The sequence below is a fragment of the Sorex araneus genome, chromosome 8, assembly GCF_027595985.1.
Source record: "Sorex araneus isolate mSorAra2 chromosome 8, mSorAra2.pri, whole genome shotgun sequence".
Taxonomy (NCBI): Eukaryota; Metazoa; Chordata; class Mammalia; order Eulipotyphla; family Soricidae; genus Sorex; species Sorex araneus.
The window spans coordinates 619,529-639,330 of NC_073309.1; the positions used below are offsets into that span (position 1 = coordinate 619,529).

A 19,802-nucleotide genomic window follows, 5' to 3' on the forward strand; every position below is an offset into this window, starting at 1 on the left:
TGCGTCCACGCCGGTTCCTGCGCAGCAGCTGGGGGCCCCGGCGCCCCACACCCCACCGCGGCCCAAAGGGCATGTTTGTCTTTGGCCGCCGATAACGACAGATCGATGTGCCCCCATAAAGGGCCGTGACGTCACTGTCGCAATTATTAATACTCGCGATAAGGACTGTGATTAACATCAAATAAATCAATCACACGGTATAAAAGTCCTATTATTTTTGGCTATAAATCAGCAGGGCTGGCATGCGGGTGCAGCCACCACGCAGCTGATACGCCTTATCGTGCCATCGCCCCGCCCGCCGCAGGTGCTGCCTGGCTCCGCGGGAAAGAGGCGGTCAAAGTCCCGGCCGGGCTGCTGCCCTCTGGCAGCTCGGCCCCCGGCACCGCCCCCCCCACGGCCACCCCCGGGGGGCTGCAGCAGGGCAGGGCGTGGCACAGGGTCCCCCTGGGCCCTCCCAGTTCCACACAGCTGGAGTGGGCGCGGGGGCACCCCACCTCTCCGGTCTGTGTGCTCGGGGACTCCGAGCCTCGTTCTCCCGGGAAGTCAGACCTGTCCCGAGGGCTGCCCCATCACTCACCCGGGCTCTGCGTGTCCGTCTCCCCCGCGGCATCTGGCTCGGTGTCCTCGGGTCTCGGGCTCGGTGGCTGCCCCTCGGGGCGGGCGCTGTCAGCAGCCATGGTCTCCTCTGCCACCTCCGTGCCTCCAGGGGAGCCTGTGGGCCAGCCGTGCTCGTGAGGGGAGAACCCTCTGCAGGCACCCGGGGACCAAGCGGGGACCCTCCCTCGCCACCCCAGAACCCCGGCAGCTTCCGGCAGCTGCGCCTCAGCCCAGCCCATGTGCCTAGACGACGGTCCCTCTGCTCCCAGGCAAGCCAACCTGCGGGCACACAGGTGCCATCCTGCACCTCCCCATCCTCAGGGATACAGGTGCCCAACACACCGCCCACCCTCAGGGATACAGGTGCCCAACACACCTGCCCACCCTCAGGGATACGGGTGCCACTCACACCCGCCCACCCTCAGGGATACAGGTGCCATCCTGCACCTCCCCATCCTCAGGAATACGGGTGCCCAACACACCCGCCCACCCTCAGGGATACAGGTGCCCAACACACCCGCCCACCCTCAGGGATACAGGTGCCATCCTGCACCTCCCCATCCTCAGGAATACGGGTGCCCAACACACCCGCCCACCCTCAGGGATACAGGTGCCATCCTGCACCTCCCCATCCTCAGGAATACGGGTGCCCAACACACCTGCCCACCCTCAGGGATACAGGTGCCACTCACACCCGCCCACACTCAGGGATACAGGTGCCATCCTGCACCTCCCCATCCTCAGGAATACGGGTGCCCAACACACCCACCCACCCTCAGGGATACAGGTGCCCAACACACTGCCCACCCTCAGGGATACAGGTGCCACTCACACCCGCCCACCCTCAGGGATACAGGTGCCATCCTGCACCTCCCCATCCTCGGGAATACGGGTGCCCAACACACCCGCCCACCCTCAGGGATACAGGTGCCACCCACACCCGCCCACCCTCAGGGATACAGGTGCCCAACACACCCGCCCACCCTCAGGGATACAGGTGCCCAACACACCCGCCCACCCTCAGGGATACAGGTGCCATCCTGCACCTCCCCATCCTCAGGAATACGGGTGCCCAACACACCGCCCACCCTCAGGGATACAGGTGCCCAACACACTGCCCACCCTCAGGGATACAGGTGCCACTCACACCCGCCCACCCTCAGGGATACAGGTGCCACCCACACCCGCCCACCCTCAGGGATACAGGTGCCCAACACACTGCCCACCCTCAGGGATACAGGGGCCCAACACACCGCCCACCCTCAGGGATACAGGTGCCACCCACACCCGCCCACCCTCAGGGATACAGGTGCCACTCACACCCAGCCACCCTCAGGGATACAGGTGCCCAACACACCCGCCCACCCTCAGGGATACAGGTGCCACCCACACCCGCCCACCCTCAGGGATACAGGTGCCCAACACACCGCCCACCCTCAGGGATACAGGTGCCCAACACACTGCCCACCCTCAGGGATACAGGTGCCATCCTGCACCTCCCCATCCTCAGGGATACAGTGCCCAACACACCGCCCACCCTCAGGGATACAGGTGCCACCCACACCCGCCCACCCTCAGGGATACAGGTGCCCAACACACCCACCCACCCTCAGGGATACAGGTGCCATCCTGCACCTCCCCATCCTCAGGGATACAGGTGCCCAACATACCCGCCCACCCTTAGGGATACAGGTGCCCAACACACCCGCCCACCCTCAGGGATACAGGTGCCCAACACACCGCCCACCCTCAGGGATACAGGTGCCCAACACACCCGCCCAGCCTCAGGGATACAGGTGCCACCCACACCCGCCCACCCTCAGGGATACAGGTGCCCAACACACCCGCCCACCCTCAGGGATACAGGTGCCCAACATACCCGCCCACCCTCAGGGATACAGGTGCCCAACACACAGCCCACCCTCAGGGATACAGGTGCCCAACACACCGCCCACCCTCAGGGATACAGGTGCCACCCACACCCGCCCACCCTCAGGGATACAGGTGCCCAACATACCCGCCCACCCTCAGGGATACAGGTGCCCAACACACAGCCCACCCTCAGGGATACTGGTGCCCAACACACCGCCCACCCTCTGGGATACAGGTGCCCAACACACCCGCCCACCCTCAGGGATACAGGTGCCCAACACACCGCCCACCCTCAGGGATACAGGTGCCACCCATACCCGCCCATCCTGCAGAACACTTAGCGGTGCCCTGTGGCAGTACCCAACAGGCAGTGAGAGGTAGTGGGAGGGTATTTGTGTGTGTTTGTGTCTGAGTGTGTATGTGGGTATACGGGTGTGTATGCACATAAGTTAGTACATGCCCGTGGCGTATTCAATATGCCAAAAACAGTAACAACAAGTCTCACAATGGAGATGTTACTGGTGCCCACTCCAGCAAATCGATGAGCAACGGGATGACAATGATACAGTGATGTATATGTATAGTATTGTATGTGTATGTATATGTGTGGGCATGTATGTGTGTATGTATATACATGTGTGGACACAGATGTGTATCTGTGTATCTTATGTAAGCATCATACATGTATCTGTGTGTATCTACATATGAATGCACTTGTGTGTGAGCATGTATGTATATGCATGCATGTACACATGTGATTATATGTGAGAATATGTGTATGGTGCTTATGCATGTATGTGCGTGCATAGGTAGTATGTATGAGTATGTGTGTATGGATGTGGTTCTGTCTATATCTGATGTGCACAATCATGCAACTGTGCACATATACGTGATAGTGTATGTGTGGGTATTGTGTGAACATGTAGGTATCCATGTGTGTGTGAGCATATGCATGTTTGTAGGCATGTATGTGAACACATGTGTGAGCATGTCGGCGTGTATGTTTTAGCATGTGTGTGTGAACGTGTAGGTGTGTGAGCATGAGTGTGTGTGTGCATGAGTGTATATATGTGAGCATGTAGGTGTGTATATGTGCACGAGTATGAGGGTGTGAGCATGTATGTACGTAGTCGTGTGTGAGCACATAGGTGTATGCGTGTGAGCATGTATGTGTTCATGAGTATGTAGATGTGCATGTGTGCGGCGTGTGTGTGAGCATGTATGTGTGCATGAGTGTATGTGAGCATGTAGGTGTGTGCACGCGTGTGTGAGCATGTGTTTGTGGGGGGGGCCCCCGGGCACAAAGGCCGGGTCGCTTCCCAGGCTGCACTCTGGATTCCCCTGTGCCAGCTCAGCTGTAATTACAGGGCGGGCACCCCCAGACCACACACACTCGCCCTCGGGCCAGCTCAGCTCCCCACTAACCTCTGCGCCCACACGCGCGCAGGGCTCCGGCGGGCTGGGCACGCCCCAGACCGGTCAGACTCGTGCCCCGGGGACAGGTGGGGGCCTGACCTGCGGTGACCTGAGAGGTGGCAGCTGGGCCTGCGGGCCATGGGCCAGAGCCATGGGGGCGGGGGTGGCAGGCCTGGCAGCAGGGGCTGCTCAGGGGTGGGGTCCGAGACCCTGCGGGCAGAGACTCTGCCAAGCCCCTCCCCCACCCCTGCCTGAGGTTCCTGGCGGGGCCACCCAGCGAGGTCAGCCCCCCAGGTCCCTGGAGGGGAGAACAAAGCAGCAGAGCAGTGCAGCACTTCGATAAGCGAGAAGAAAGGCGATTTATTCTAATTTATTCTAACGCTGCTAATTCCGCTCCGGCCCAATTAGGAGGCTGCCCGCTCAGGAACCTGCACCCAGCTCCCCACCCCCAGGCGGCCCCGGAGGCTCCAGCACCCCAGCTCCAGCCCACGGGTGTTGGCAGCCCACAGCCCGGTTATCGGGAGGGGCAGGCCGCCCGCCCAAGCGCACGGACGTCTCAGCTCATTAAGCCGGACGTGGAGATGGAAATGGAAACATAATAGCTATTTGATTGGGCGAGATAGTTTGCATATTGGCTCCGAGCTGATAGCAGGATTTCATCAGCTTCTTTCGCGCTTCAAACGGAATTACAGGCTGAGGCTCACCCTCAGGTCCACTGGTCGGGAGACCACCGTCCTCCATCCCTCCCCAGAGGGGCCTCAGAGCTGCTGACCGGGCACCTGGGCAGACCTAGCTAGTGGGTGCAGGGCACTGTAGCCTCGGGGCTAGAAAGAAGCCCCCCTAGAGGGCAGGCTGCGGGAGAGAGGATGGGGTGTGGGCTGGAGGTTTCTCTCTGGGACCTGCCATGCCTGGAGCACAGGGCAGGAGTCTGGCGTCCCCTCGTGCTGTCCGCGCAGGCCGCGGGCATCAGGGCAGGGCACTGGCTGGCCTGAGTGGGCAGATAAGGCCCGATAGCTGAGAAAATAGCAACAGATTCCGACTTTCCCACTGAGGCCTGGCCACACAGGGACACCGGCCGAAGTGACGCCCGCTCTGGGCAAGGGTCAGCGTGTGGTCTCCCGTGTGCCCACCTGTCCTGAGCCCCAGGCACCCTCGGAGCTGGGGGTCTGGGGAAAGGAGACCGAGGGGCAGGACGGCGAAGGCCGGAGTGCAGCAGCTCCGTCCAGACCTGCCCAGGGGGGACCCCACGTCCCCCTCCACCTGCTGTCCACCAAGGGGGTGCGGGCACAGCTGAAAGCCCCTCACTGGCAGACCCCAGCCTCACCCCGCAAACTGCAGAGATGCCTCCTGGGCGGCTGGGGGGGGCCTTGGGGGCCTTTGCCACCCCCATTGCCCCCACAACGCTCCCCAAGGGCCCATCAGCCCCGAAGTGGCCCCAAACTGCCCCCTTCCCTCCACACCCACTGCCGAGGGGTTGCTCTGCGGCTAAAGTGTCCAGGGGGCACTGTCCTTCTGGAGGAGCCGGGGGGCCAGCAACCATGTCCAGGAGCCAGCGGCTGTGTCCCCATGCAGCCTGGGCCCCACGCGCTGACCAGGCAGCTCACCCGAGGGTGCCCCAGGGCTGGCTGCTGGACCCCCGCAAAGGCCTGAGGGCATTTGCCTTGTACGCGGCCAACCCAGGTTCGATTCCCAGCATCCCATATGGCCCCCCCGAGCACCGCCAGGAGTAATTCCTGAGTGCATGAGCCAGGGGTAACCCCTGAGCATTGCGGGTGTGACCCCCCAAAAAAAAAAAAGCCAAGGCAGGAGCAGCCTGGCCTGGCCTAGTCCAGTCCCCTGACCTGTCCCCTGTGCCTAGTGAGAGGGGACAGGAGGGTAGAAGGACGCACAGCGTGGAGAAGACCCAGGCCAGCTATGGGCAGCCGGTCCAGGGGTGGGTGGACACTCCAGGTATCACTGGAGGAGACTGGGCCAGGGTTTTCGGGGTGGGGTGGTCAGGGAGGGCTTCCAAGAGGCAGCAGCTGGACTGGGTGCAGTGGGATCTGGCCGTGCTACGTCCCTAAGACAGGACAGTGTCGGTGGGTGGCAGAAGGTGGATGGGGGAGGCCCGGACCCAGAGCATCAGGGCGGCCACTGCCTCCAGGCAGCCCCCGTGCCTCTTCCCAGCTATCCCCCGGGCGACCGGAGAAGCAGCAGGGCGAGGACAGTCTCAGCCACGGGCAGCCTGGTTGCCCAGGGAGCATCCGCGCTCACCATTCACCCGCTTCACGGCTGTTGGCGCCACCTCTGGGCCTCCCGCCGCCCACAGAGCCCTGGAGATTGCCAGGCGGGTGTCTGGGGCAGGCGTGGGGCGGGCGGCGAGGCTGGAGGGTCAAGGCCAGGCCGGCCGCAGATGGTGAGGGCCACTGCGTGGGAGCTATGCGGAGACGGGCACGGCGGAGGCGGCAGCACGGAGCCCTGGCAGCTGCAGACCCGGGGCAGCCCAGCCCATGCGCAGGCAGAAAGGGGCCGGGGAGGGGTGGGCAGCAGGACCCAGACCGGCCCTGCGGCGGACAGGGGCTCGGGGCTGAGGGGCGCCAGGGAGGGTGCGCTGGGCTCTCCCTGTGTCTGTGACACATGGGCCCCCGGCCCCACGAGCCAGAGGTCTGGGGCGCCGGACAGTGGACAGCCACCTTACAGCCGGGATTCACTGCCGGGCTGTGTCCACCCTTCCAGAGGGGCACGGGCTGAGGAGAGCAGAGCAGAGCAGGGCCGGAGGCCGGGGCAGGCCCTGGTCAGGCGGGGAAGCCGAGGCCCAGCAATGGCCGTGGGAGAGAGCCGGCCGGCCCGCTGGACACACCTCCCCCTTCGGCCGCGGCCAGCGCGGGTCAGCACGAGGTCACCGGCGGGCGGCAGGCCCGAGCCCCGCCCCGAGCACAGCTCGGCCAATCCCGGGCCCCCCCCAGCCGCTCATTTGCATGCCGCACTCCATTGGCTGGCGGGCCGGGGGCGGGGCGGCTCTGGCTTGGGGCTCCGGGGTCGGTCGGTTGAGGGGTGCTGGGCTGGGGGGCGCTTTCCCTTTCCTCCTTCTGCCCCTGGGCCGGGAGGGTGATGCCGAGGGAAGGCCGAGTCCGCACAGCTGCACTCCGGGAAGCCTGCTAGGGCAGGTGCAGGTTTAGGGCCTGGGGCCGGGGCCACTTTTTTGGGTTTCTTGCAAAACAACGAGGCAATAAAGACTTTAAGGTCCCCCCACCCCGGCTTTGCTTCAGACCTAGGGGCATCATTCGTGCGCATTAGTGGGGGTGTATGTGTGCTTAGCGTGTGCTTAGCATTAATGGCTACGTGTGTGCATTAGTGTGTACGTTATATTAGTATGCATGTGCGCATTAGCCTGTGCATGTATGTGTGCATGAGTCTGCGTGAGCATTAGCGTGTGCATTGGTTTGCGCCCTGTGCATTCGTGCGTGTGCATTAGCATGTACCTATGTGCATCAGTGTGCATGTATGCATTCGTGTGTATCAGCGTGTGCCCTGTGCATTAGCGTGTGTGTGGGACCAGCGCGTGCCTACGTGCATTAGTGTGTGTGTCTCAGCGTGTGCCTGTTTAGCATGTGCCCTGTGCATCAGCGTGTGCGGTGGTGCATGGGCTTAGTGCGTGCCCATGTGCATTAGTGTGTGAGCTCCCACCAGGGTCTGGAGTGAGCAGGAGACGGAGCCAGCAGCCAGCCACCCCACCTGGCTCCAAAACCCTTTGCCACTGCTCTCTTCGTGTCTGCTGAGCTTGGTTTGGGGGTGGACACACCCCACACCGAGTGACGGGCTTGGGACTGCTCTCCTTGTGCCCACACTGGACGCTGGCCAGGAGCCCCAGCTTGCAGGGGCAGGGTCCCATTATCAGTTCTGAGAGAGACTGGATAGCAGGGTGGTCAGAGACAAGGCAGGGAAATAATGTGTATGGTCCCAGCCAGCTTGGAACCTGCTTCCGTCCCCAGCTGGCTGGGGACAGTGCTGAGCTTGGGGGAGGACACGGTGGGGTCAGGGTGGGACTGACCCAGGGCAATAACCCCAGTCCCAGGCACAAATGTGAAACTGCAGTTTGGGAGGGCAGAGCTGAGACCCCAAGGAAGCGGACTTGCCCCTGTGGCCCCTCAAGCTCTGGTGAAAGCCGGAACCATCCAAAGCTGGCCTCAGACAGTCTGCAAGGTAGGTCCAGCCCAGGGCCTGGCCGCCTCCCAGGGAAAAGACACCCTGTTAGTCTACAGCAAAACGCCAAAGGCAAGGGCACCTGCTGTCACCCGGGGCCGCAGCTGAGGCAGAAGAGGCAGGACCGCCCCCGCGACAGAGCCTGGGCACCGCCAGATAACTGGGCAAGAAGGCCCGCACCAGCCGGCTCGGGCAGAGGGTGCTGACCGAGGCACTCACTGGAGAAGCCTCTGAGGAACGGCCGGGGGCTCCTCCGTGCTGTGTGGCCTTGGGCAAGTGGCCGGCCACCCCGAGTCAGTGAGGTCAGACTGCCTCTTCCACAGCTCCATGGGCCCTGCATGTAGGCGCTGCTCCCTGCAAAGGACGCCATCCACACGGGCTCCGTCCACACGCCATCCACACGGGCTCCATCCACACGCCAGCCACACGAGCTCCATCCACACGCCATCCACACGGGGTCCATCTACATGTCATCCACATAGGCTCCATTTACACGCTATCCACACGGGCTCCATCCACACGCCAGCCACACGGGCTCCGTCCACACGCCATCCACACGGGGTCCATCTACATGTCATCCACATAGGCTCCATTTACACGCTATCCACACGGGCTCCGTCCACACGCCAGCCACACGGGCTCCGTCCACACGCCATCCACACGGGGTCCATCTACATGTCATCCACATAGGCTCCATCCACACGCCATCCACACGGGGTCCATCTACATGTCATCCACACAGGCTCCATCCACACGCCATCCACACGGGCTCCGTCCACACACCAGCCACACGGGCTCCATCCACACGCCATCCACACGGGCTCCATCTACATGTCATCCACATAGGCTCCATTTACACGCTATCCACACGGGCTCCATCCACACGCCAGCCACACGGGCTCCGTCCACACACCAGCCACACAGACTCCATCCACACGCCAGCCACACGGGCTCCATCCACACGCCATCCACACAGGCTCCATCCACACGCCATCCACACAGGCTCCATCCACACGCCAGCCACACAGGCTCTATCTATACACCATCTACACACCAGCCACAAGGGTCTTATCCACACGGCTCCATCCACAGAGCTTCATCCACACGCCATCCATCCACACGCCATCCACACGGGCTCCATCCACACGCCAGCCACACAGGCTCTATCCACATGCCATCCACATGGGCTCCATCTACATGTCATCCACATAGGCTCCATTTACACGCTATCCACACGGGGCTCCATCCACACGCCATCTACACGGGCTCCATCCACACGCCATCCACATGGGGTCCATCTACATGTCATCCACATAGGCTCCATTTACACGCTATCCACACGGGCTCCATCCACATGCCAGCCACACGGGCTCCGTCCACACACCAGCCACACAGGCTCCATCCACACGCCAGCCACACGGGCTCCATCCACATGCCAGCCACACGGGCTCCATCCACACACCATACACACAGGCTCCATTCACACGGGCTCCGTCCACACGGCTCCATCCACGCACTGTCTGGGCCGTGCCCATGGGGTGTACTGGGCCCCAGGGATGTGTCTGTCCGTGCAGCCCCTGTCAGAGCTGCCACGCGGGAATCAGGACGAGGTGCCCGGGGTTCCGTGCCGGGCCCCCTCCGCGGCAGGATTAGCCGCACGCGGCCCTAATCGCCCCTAATCGCCCCATCAGCGCAGATCTCGGAGCAGCAGAAGAGCAGCTTCATCCAGACAGACGCTGCCAGTGCTCAGCTGCCAGTGCTCAGCTGTCATGCGGGTCGCGCCAGGGCGTGGGGACAGGAGGGAGTGGTGGGGCTGGGGTGCAAGGGTGGGCATGTTGGGCCTCCTGTTCCCCCCTTAACTGACCGGGCTCTCCTCTAGGTGGTCCCGAGGAGAGGGGTGCTGCACTCCCCCCACCGGCCTTTGCAGATGGAGAAACTGAGGCCCAGAACCCCACCCCACCCCTCCGAGGCGCAGCCCTGCAGCTGCTCCGGCCAGGCCTGGCTCCTCCCTCCGGCCTAACTTGGGGCCCCTGGACACTGCCTGTGCAGCGGACAGGGTTCACGGCCGGCCGGGGGCCAGGAAGGCCAGGAGAGGCGTCCAAAGGCTCCCCGGGGCCCCCACCCTCCCCACCTCCTCCCTACCTTCTTTTTCAAAAACATAATTTATCTGTGTATTATCGAGAAATCCAGACACTTTAATCAGTGAGCAATGAAGTCAGAATTTCCATTCTTATCTGCGGGAGGAGTGGAACAGAGGAGATAGGCTAGAGGGCTCGGTGGGGAATGTTAATGGCGAGGAGGCCGGCTACTCCGGGAGACGCCCTATCTCCCCCATTATCAGGCCCGATCTCGCCAACCATCTCGGCGCGGTAATGGGGCCGGTTCAACTTTCCTAGTTATCACAGCGGCTGAAACCTGCGCCCGCCCCGGCCCGCGGGAGGCGGCGGACGTGCTCCGGCCAGCAGGGCTGGGCAGCCCAGTGGGGCCCCGGGGGCCACCCGCCTCCTGGGCCCCTGCCTGAGAGTCCCTGGTATGGGCAGATCTGGATTTGCACAGGAGGGCACAGTGGGGGAAACTGAGGCAGGGAGCCTCTCGGCCCTGGAGCAGGAGTGCAGAGGGCAGATGGGAGGGTCCTGGCCTACCAGGCGCCTCCGGTCAGCTCTGGGGGCCCCTGTGCAGCTCGGGAGCCCAGAGAGGGGCGGGGCACACAGCAGGCCATGCAGAGCCCCCACCCCCGGCCCTGCCCGGCCCTGCCTCAGCAGGCTTCCTGTCCTGCTGTACCTGAGCTGGATCCCAAGATGGGAGTCACGGAGAAGAGGGAAACTGAGGCTAAAGGCTGTGATGGGGTTGGTGCCTGGGCAGACGCCCGCACCCCCGTCGTAGGCAACAAGCTGGCGGCTGGACTCCTTGTCCAGGGCACCACTGTTCCACTTTGGGAAACTAAGGCTCCGCAAGGGGGACTCTGCACCCACAAACAGCAGCCTGGCCTTGGTCGTGGCCATGGGGAGGCTGGTGGGAGGGGCGGGGCCCTTTCCTGGGGCACCCACACGTCCACACAGGAGCCTGTGTCCACCCTCTCAGGCCCTCCATGTCTTAGGTGCTGGGTGCACTGCGGGGGTGAGGGGGTGGACGGACAGGGGCCTGGGGCCCCCAGCACGTGTCTGGGGCTGGGGCTGGGGGGCTGCGGGAGGAGCTGCTCTCCAGCCTGACCCAAGGTCAGCACCCATCCCTGCCCCCGTGGGCAGCCGCCTTCTCCCAGGCGGGGGAGCAGAGACCCTTCCCTTTCTGGGGCCCGGAGGCCACTCCTGGGGGCACTGACAGCCCCGGGGCCCTCAGGAGCGCCGGCCACCAAGGCCGGCCACTAAAGCTGGTGCAGGGGAAAGGACCCACCTTCGGAGAGGGCCCTGAGCCTCAGGGCTGCACAGCTGCGGCTGCCCAGACAACTCCCGGTCCCCGGGCCTGTGGCAGGACGTGCGGCCGTCCAGGCTGGCCCGCTGTGCCCCGGCTGGACACACGATCGCGGGTGCAAGTGCAGTGCCAGACTGAGGTCCCAGAACACGGGCAGCACAGCCAAGTGCCCACACTCCTGCAGGACCCGTGCCTGAGCCTGCTGGGCCCCTTGCTGCCCCCCAGCTCCTCACCTGCAACGTGCACCTGGGAGACCCTACGCCCCCCCATCAGGGGATCCACAAGCCACAGGATGGGGCGGGGTCACAGGGTGAGACTGACCAGGAGTGGGCACCTGCAGGGCCTACAGACAGGGTCTGCTGAGGGCCAAGGGTGGGAGAGACTCTGCCTGGACAAGAAGCACCAAGCACCAAGCTGAACCAGGGGAAGGAAGCCCCTGTGGGGCCCATTTTACAGATGGGTAAACTGAAGTTTGCTCAGGTCCAGGCTGGAGTCTTTACAGTAGCCACCAGAGCCCACATCCATCTACCGTGAGCTTGTGAATCTGACAGAAGGGTCCAGAAGGCCCATTCTGCAGGGGCAAGAACGGAGGGACTGGTCGCTACGGAGGCAGAGGTGACCCTAGACCAAGAAGCCAGGGTGAAAGAGCAGAGAAGACTAAGTCTGGGCCAGAGAGTGGTCCGAGGGGAACATCCCTGCCCGAAGCTCAAGCACTGCCCCTCCAGACCTGGGGCCTGGCGTGATAGCCTGAGTGTGGCCTCAGCTTCCCCTGCTGTGAAATGGGGCCAGGGGCAGCGGGCCGCGATAGAGATCACCAGGCAGCAGTGGTCTCCAGGAGGCCTGTCCATGGCAGATAGGCCCAGTATTATTCACGGGCCGTCAGGCCCGGGGACGTCTGGTTGGCATAGAAACAGCAGATAAGGACACAATTAATGGCATCACGTTCCCTCCTTTCTTCCCCAACTGACCCATTTAAATCCCTGGCGCTGGTGCCACACTGGCTCCCTCTGACCCTGGGTGTGGGGGGGCAGCGAGGGGGCGGCCGGGCTGGCCCAGGCCCCTGGGCGGCTGACAGTCAGCTGTGTCTCAGGAAGGGGGCTCTGGATGTGGGGGCCCATTTCCTAGGTGTGATGACTGAGGCCACACAAGCAGAGGCTGGCGGAGGGGCCGGGCCACGAGGCGCTGCCTGAGCACTCGGTCTGGGCGGGAAGGCGGCCCCCAGCCCGAGTCTCCCCGGACATGGGAAGGCTTTCGCAGGGCTCTGCTGGGAGGAACCAAGGCACCGGGGTCACTGCTGTCCTCTCGGCCACAGGCTCCAGCCCTTGCTGTCATGCTCTCCTAGGGGAAACTGAGGCTGCCGGTGGCAGAGTCCCCTCTGCGACAAGCTCACTGGGCCCGTCACAGGGGGAGCCTGGTCCCACTGGCCTGGCCCTGCGCTCTGAAGCAACCCCGGTGGGCATCCGGGTGCTGGTGGCTTCGAAGCTCGGCAGAAATTAGTCACCCTGTGGCCTCCATACTTTGTTCAATCGAACTCTAGGGACGTGCGGAGACACCCACCGCTGAGCCCGCGTCCAGGCCTGAGAAAACGGGGTGATGGCCGCGAGGTCCAGGGGACCACCCGCTCCTGCTTCTACCTGCCCCGCACTCACACGCCCGGCTTTAGAGAGGGAAACTGAGGCACAGCCCCGCCCTTCTGCTCGGCTGTCAGCTCCATCCCTGGCCCACAGCCCGCTGTCCCTGAAGGCTCGAGTACCCCTGGCCACTCCGCAAAGGGGGCGTTGGAGAGGGGGTAGCCCCGGGGCAACGCCCCCTGGCGCTGGGTTGGGGTCGGCCCTGCCCCTACACGGGGTCGCCCGGCCCGTCCCGCCCGCCCGGCGTGTGCTCGGGATGAAACTTGCCCACGGCCCGCCAGGACGCCGCTGTTGTCGCCTGCACCGGCCGGGCCTGGTGGCCGGAGATAAGGCCCCTTATCGCGGCGGCATCGCCATCCGGCCGCCCCGGCCCGCCCTTATCGGGCTCGCATCGACCCTGGCTCGGCGGGCCGGGGTCCCCGCGCCCCCCGCCCCACCGCGCGGGCACCCGGCCGCCCCCGCTCGCGCGTTTGAAGTTAATAAATGGAAGCGCCTATCGGCCCATCGGCCCGCGCTATCGCGCGCCACATCGATCTGGGCGAACAAAAGGCGCTCGCGGGCGCGGGCAGCGGCGCGCCCACCCCGGGCTGCCACAGGAGACCCCCGGCCCGCGCCCCCCGCGGCAGGAGACCCCCCCAGCTCGTGCCCCCCCGCCCGCACCCCACCCCCGGGCCCGCGCCCCCCGCGGCAGGAGATCCCCCGGGCCCGAGATCCCCCGGGCCCGCGCCCCCCGCGGCAGGAGACCCCCAGCCCGCGGCCCCCGCGGCAGGAGACCCCCGGGCCCGCACCCGCGCGACAGGAGACCCCACCCGGTCCCGCGCCCTCCCCTGGGACCCGCGGCTCCCCCGGATCCCGCGCCCACCTCGGACGCCGCGCCCCCTCCCCGGCCCCGCGCCCCCCCCCGGCAGGGAACCCCGCCCGGGCCCCGGCGCCCCACGTCCGCGCCCCCCGCCCGCCGGCAGGTGAGGCGGCGCCGCTGCAGGGCCGCGCGCGGTGACACCCGCGCCCGCAGCTGGCGCGCCCCGCCCCCGGCCGGCCCCGCGGTGGGCCCCGCCGCCTCGCCCACGTGCCCGCGCAGCTCCCGGGCCCGAGCGCGCCGGGGTCGCCCGGCGGGGCCCACTGCCCGGTGCCGCCCTATCGGCGCGGGCGATCGCTCCTGACCTGCCGTCTCCCGGCGCGCTATCTGCGCCTCTCATCGCGCGGGAGGAGGGGGCGCGGCGGCGCAGCGGCGGGCGAAGTTTCCGAACAGGTCCCCTGGCACGCGGGGGCGCCCCCGCCGGCGCGCGCTCCGGCCGGACCCCGGCTCGTCCCGCGGCCGGGCCCCGGGTGCCCGCACGACTCCGCCTCGGGCCGGGGGTCCCGCGCCCGCGCCGGCCAGCCCGGCCGGAAAGTTCCGAGAGGCTCGGAGGAGGGGTCCCGCGGCCTCGGCGCGCGCGGGCTCGACCCCTCCCGGACACGGGCCGGGGTCCCTGCGGCGGCAGCCCCGCGCGGTGGGCGCGCGGCGGGCCCGGCTCCCCGGCCCTCCTTCCCCTCTAGATACGAAGCCCGGGAGAGCCGACCCGGCGCGATAAGATCACAATTTCAGCCCGTCCCGACAGAGCGATCTTATCAGGATGGGACTTGCAGAATGGAATATTTTAAACTTTATCTGCGCCCAGATCGGGCCGCCTTATCGCCGCAGCATCTGGGGGCGCGGGGCGGGCGGGGCGGGCGCCGGCGGCCGCGCCCCCAGCCCCCGCCCGGGCCGGACCCCCGGGCCCCGCCGAGATCGGGCGCCGGCGCCGGGCACGGCGCGGGGGGCGGGCGGGGGTGAAGGTCGCGGCCAGGGGGGCGCGCGGGCAAAGTTTGACTCACGCTTGATCTGCCGGGGGTTGCTCTGCTTCCTCCTGGACATGTCTCCGGCGGCGCCTCTAGCCCCTGGCGGGCGGCGGCGGGCGGCGGGGGCGCGGCGGGGCCGCGGGGCGGCGCATGCCCCCGACCCCCGCTCCGCGGCCGCCCTGGCCCGCGCCCCCCGCCCGCGCGCCGCTGCGGAGGCCGAGGCCCGGCCGGGCGCCCGGGGCGCGGGACGGCGGGGGCGGGCGCTGCCGGCTCCTCGGCTCGCGCGCAGATGCCGCCGCCGCCGCCGCCGCCGCCGCTCGGCGTTTCCCAGTGGACGCGCGGCCGGCAGGAGCGGACACCGAGGGCCACGGCGAGGGCGCTCGCGGCGGCGGCGGCGGCGGCGGCAGCGGCGGCGGCGGCGGCGGCGGCGGGCGCGCGGGAGGGCGGGGTCTGCGCGTCACGAGCGCCTCCGGCCCCGCCCCGCCCCGCCCATCTGACCCCGCCCCCATATGGCCCCGCCCCTCACTCACGGCCCCGCCCCTGCGCCGTCCCCGCCCCGCTACCCCGGTCCCGCCCCGCGCCGGCGCCACTGGCCCCGCCCCTCCCCGGTCCCAGCGCCGGCCCAGCCGGCCGCGAATTTAGTACCTCGCCGCGACGCGGGCCTGTTCTGCGCTGGGCCCGCTGCCCACCGCGGATCCGCCCGGCTCTCTCCTTACTGCCCCGCGGCAAGGCCCCGCCCCTCCCCTCTGGCCCCGCCCCGATCTTGGCCCCTCCCCGACTGTTCTTACTTCCGGTTTTCTGCCTCCGCCCCTCCGTTTAGCCCCGCCCCCTAGTTGGCTCCTCCCCGGGCTGCTTTTCCTTCTGGACGGGCCCCGCCCTTTTTTGACCCCGCCCTCCATGTAGCTCCGCCCACTGAGCTTAATTTCTTGGGCCGGCCCTCTGTGGACCACTCTAGTTCTTGGGCCCTGCAGCTGCGTCCCCAGTCCTGGTGACCTGTTCCCTCCCTCAGTCCTGCCTCCACCGGGCATTGCCTCTGACTTGACCCGAGTCCTTCTGGATCCACCCCTGGACCCCGCCCCAGGCCTCACTCAACCCGGTCCGCCTCCCAGATGCCCAAGCCTGGCCCTCAGTGCGGGGTTGGAGTGGAAGGGCCTACCCGCCCCGCACCTGCCCTGCTCCCGGGGTTGCTCCTAAGAGCTTCCTGTTGCCAGGGCCTTGGGCTCGGTCCTTCCTGCCACCCCCTCCTATGGACCTGGCCTCCTGGGAGCAGCATCTCACAGGCTTCCGGTGGCCGCGGGCATGTCCCTGTCCCCTCCCCTCTGTCAGCCCAGGCGCGTACCGCGAGTGACCCCTCAGAAGTGGGCCAGCGTCCAGCCCTGGACAGGGTGAACCACACTTTAGGGTCCACTGGGGCCTGCCCAGTGAGCCCAGGGGCCCAGCAGTGCGTTTTTTGAAGAAATTTGATCTTGTGTTGTTATTGTTGTTTTGGTTTGGTTTGGTTAGTTTTTCAGCTTTGTTTTGGAGGCCAAATACTCAGGACATACTCCTGGTTCTGTGCTCAGGGGTCACCTTTGCGGGGGTGGAGATCGAATCTCACAAGACCAGTGCCCTGCCCGCTATGCTGTCCCTTCAGCCCAAATCACGCAGTTTCTGACTTGCTCCTTCCCACACCAGGGGCTACTGGGAGCTGGGGACCCCGTCTGAGAGCAGGCCTTGGGGCAGGGAGCACCCCAGCAGGAGCCCCAGGAACACCCTCCCTGCTGGCCCAGCCGGGTGGGGTGGGCGCCTTGTGAGCTGCAGGCCCAGGTCTGGGAGTCACTCAGGTCGTCCGCATGTTAGCTGGCTGACACAGCCTTCCTGGGGTCTCTTCACAGCTGGGAAGAAGACAGCCAAGCCGGGAGTAAAGGAACACGCCCCTGGGGCTGGAGCAATAGCACAGCAGGTAGGCGTTTGCCTTGCATGTGGGCGACCTGGGTTCGATTCCCAGCATCCCATATGGTACCCGGAGCACGGCCAGGGGTGATTCCTGAGTGCAGAGCCAGGAGTAACCCCTGTGCATCACCAGGTGTGACCCAAAAAGCAAATAAATAAATAAATAAATAAAATGCACAGTAAGGGGCTGGAGCGATAGCACAGCAGGTAGGGCGTTTGCCTTGCACGCGGCCGACCAGGGTTCAAATCCCAGCATCCCATATGGTACCTGGAGCACGGCCAGGGGTAATTCCTGAGTGCAGAGCCAGGAGTAACCCCTGTGCATTGCCAGGTGTGACCCAAAAAGCAAAAATAAATAAATAAATAAATAAATAAAATGCGCAGTAAGCTGGGCAGTGGAGGTGGGTCCCCCATATGCCAACCAGGACCAGCCCCATGATAATGGGGGTACAGTGTGCCATAAACCTATGGGGGTCCCTCATTCAAAGTAAGGATTTCAGAACAGGTTCTGTCTCTTTGGCTGCCATCATCTGCCTAGGGAAAGCCAGGAGACTGCCTGGAGGAAGGGGTATGGAAGTGGGGATTGTGGGGAGCCAGCTGAGGGCAGCAGCTGATGTCCAGGCTGTGGCTGACTCCTGTCCTTTCCTGATGTCCAGGCTGTGGCTGACTCCTGTCCTTTCCTGACTTCCTGTGATCAGCAGGCAGAGCGGGCGGCACTGGAAGGTGACGACGCTGAGGGCCAGGGAGGCCCCCACACTGGGCAGACGTGCTTTGCGTCACCTGCCCGGCTGCCGGGGGCTTCCCTGGGCTTGGTCTGAGCAAGGCAGCCCCACCTGTGAGAGGGACCCACGAGATTCCGCAGCTCGGCGCCTGCCCCACCTTTCCCTCCCCACCCAGCACTGCCCCTGGGGGAGGCCCTTAGAGGGCCCCATAGAGGCCGTGAGGCCATGACCATGGAGCCACGGAATGTTCTAGAAACTTACATCTGACACGGAGAAATAGGCGTTCCCGGGAGAGGGTGGTGCTGAGGCTGGGCGGGCCACGAGCAGCGGGGGTCTGGAGACAGCGGGCCCTCCTGACCGCTGCTCTGAAGGCTGTAATTAACTTCCTGTTTCAGTGGGATAATGAGTTCTGAGCACACAGCGAGGTGTCAAAGTAAATTAAGGAGGAATCAGGCTGCCTGGGGGGGGGACCCGCGGGGGAGGGAAGGGGCTCAGAGCCTGCCGGGCCTGGTGCGGTGGGGGCTCACGGGCCCTGTCTGACGAAGGCCCCTCGGACGCCCGGGGCAGAGGGCAGTGGCCCCTGGAAACAGTTTCCCTGGGACGACGCCGGCCTTGGGAGCCATCCCGAGCCGAGTCGCCCGGCCCCTCTCCGGCTGGGCTTGGGTGGAGGCGGCCTTGGGCGCAGCTGTTGGGACAGCCCAGCCCGGCCGACGGTGGCCTTGGGCGCCAGGGCAGGGGCTGGGAGTGGCCAGTCCTGCCCTCGGGGACCCTGGGGCCCTCTCTGTGGCCGTTCTCCATGCGGGGGCTCACCCTGCTCGCCGGCCCACAGACCCCTGGGGACTCCTCCCCGCGGCACACGCCTGTCCCCTCCATGGAGCGCCTGCACGCGGGTGGGGGTTCGAACACCGGGAGGATACTGCCACCTGCTGGCCAGGCGAGGCCCATGCTTGGAGTCGCAGCGCGGGGCCGGTCCCAGATGGACCAGGGGCGCGGGGGTGGACGCAGCGAGGGACAGATGCCACGCGGGAGTTTCTGCACAAACAGGAAATGTATTTGGTGCCAGAGGCCCGGGGCAGCCTGTGGCTGGCCCCGAGGGCCACTGCACTCAGGACGCAGAAGTTGGCAGAGCACTACGGGCCGCGAAGGCCATGGGGAGGCTGCAGAGCAGCTCCGTGCCGGGCATCAGGACCAGGACCGGGTCAGGCCTCGCTCACATTTGACAGGAAACAGCGCCGGGAGCTCGGCGGCACAGCCCGGCGCGTCACGCCGACGGCCCCTTCTTCAGAGGGATCTTGAAGCGGCTCAGCCTGGGCCCGAAGAGCTGGCTGAGCAGCTCGCTCTGGGACTCGGCCGTGCGGCAGGCGTGCGGGCTGGCAGCCGCCACGGCCGGGCCGCCACTGCTTCTCTTGGGCCGCCGGTGCAGGGGGCCCGCGTGGGGGAAGGCCCTGGCCAGCCCCCGCTGCCTGGGCTCCCCGGGGCTGGCCCTCTGCTCAGGGGCCTGCCGTGTGGCCTTGCCGCCCTTGGTGGGGAGCACCCGGCAGGGGGTGGCCTGCTTCCGGGGAGCGCGGGGGGGCTTGTCGGGTGCGGAGGGGGCCCGGGCCTTCCTTCTCTCCTCGCACTTCCCAAGCTCTCCGGGGCCCGGGGGCGTCCTGGAGCAGCCCTCGGCGGGGGGCCGGTCTGGGGCGGGGCTCTGGCCTGCAGGGTCAGCCTTAGTGGGGGTGCTGGCCGCCTCGCTCTGGAGCCGCCCACTGGCCGGCTGGGGCCAGCTGCCGCCTGCGCCTCTGCTGTGTGGGGGACCCAGACCTGTGGGCGGGGCGCTGCCCGCGACCTTCCTGTGCTGTGCTGGACACTGGGGGGCTTTGCCGGTGGCGGCCCCACCCAGGCTGTCCTTGGACAAAACCCGGCAGCCCCCAGGCTTGATGCAGGGACCCTCGGAGCCCGCTCTTGGAGCTGGAGGGCACTTGGAGTCCGGCTTCTGGGGTGCGGCGGGGGGTCCTGGACAGGGGCTGCGGGCAGGGGGTGGCCTGTGTGCCCCCGGCAAGGGCCTCCTCTCGCTCCTCTCCGTCCGCCGGCGCCTGGGCCCTGGCTGGAGTGGGGCTTCCTGAGGGGCAGGAGGGCAAGAGCCGCTGGAGGGCACCTCCTCCCGGGAGCTCGGGGGAGCCCCCGCCCGCCTGCAGCTGCCTTGGTCATGGTCGGGGGCAGTGGGCAGAGGCTCAGGGGGGGC

At 66.2% G+C, this 19,802-nt stretch overlaps 1 protein-coding gene across 2 annotated transcripts in view; it reads right to left on the reverse strand.

The window, feature by feature from the left end:
- ZFPM1 (zinc finger protein, FOG family member 1) overlaps positions 1-15,660 on the reverse strand; it is a 32,954-nt gene extending 17,294 nt beyond the window's left edge. Inside the window, exons 1-2 of one of the 2 annotated variants that reach the window (XM_055145647.1) lie at positions 15,570-15,660; positions 578-712 (exon numbers count right to left, since the gene is read on the reverse strand). In XM_055145647.1, coding sequence (XP_055001622.1) covers positions 578-677 — 100 coding nt within the window. In that variant the 5' untranslated portion in view covers positions 678-712; positions 15,570-15,660. Of the gene's footprint in view, positions 1-577; positions 713-14,960; positions 15,108-15,569 lie in introns of those variants that run through there. The other variant, XM_055145646.1, reaches the window with a different exon arrangement.
- Between the last annotated feature and the right edge of the window lie 4,142 nt (positions 15,661-19,802).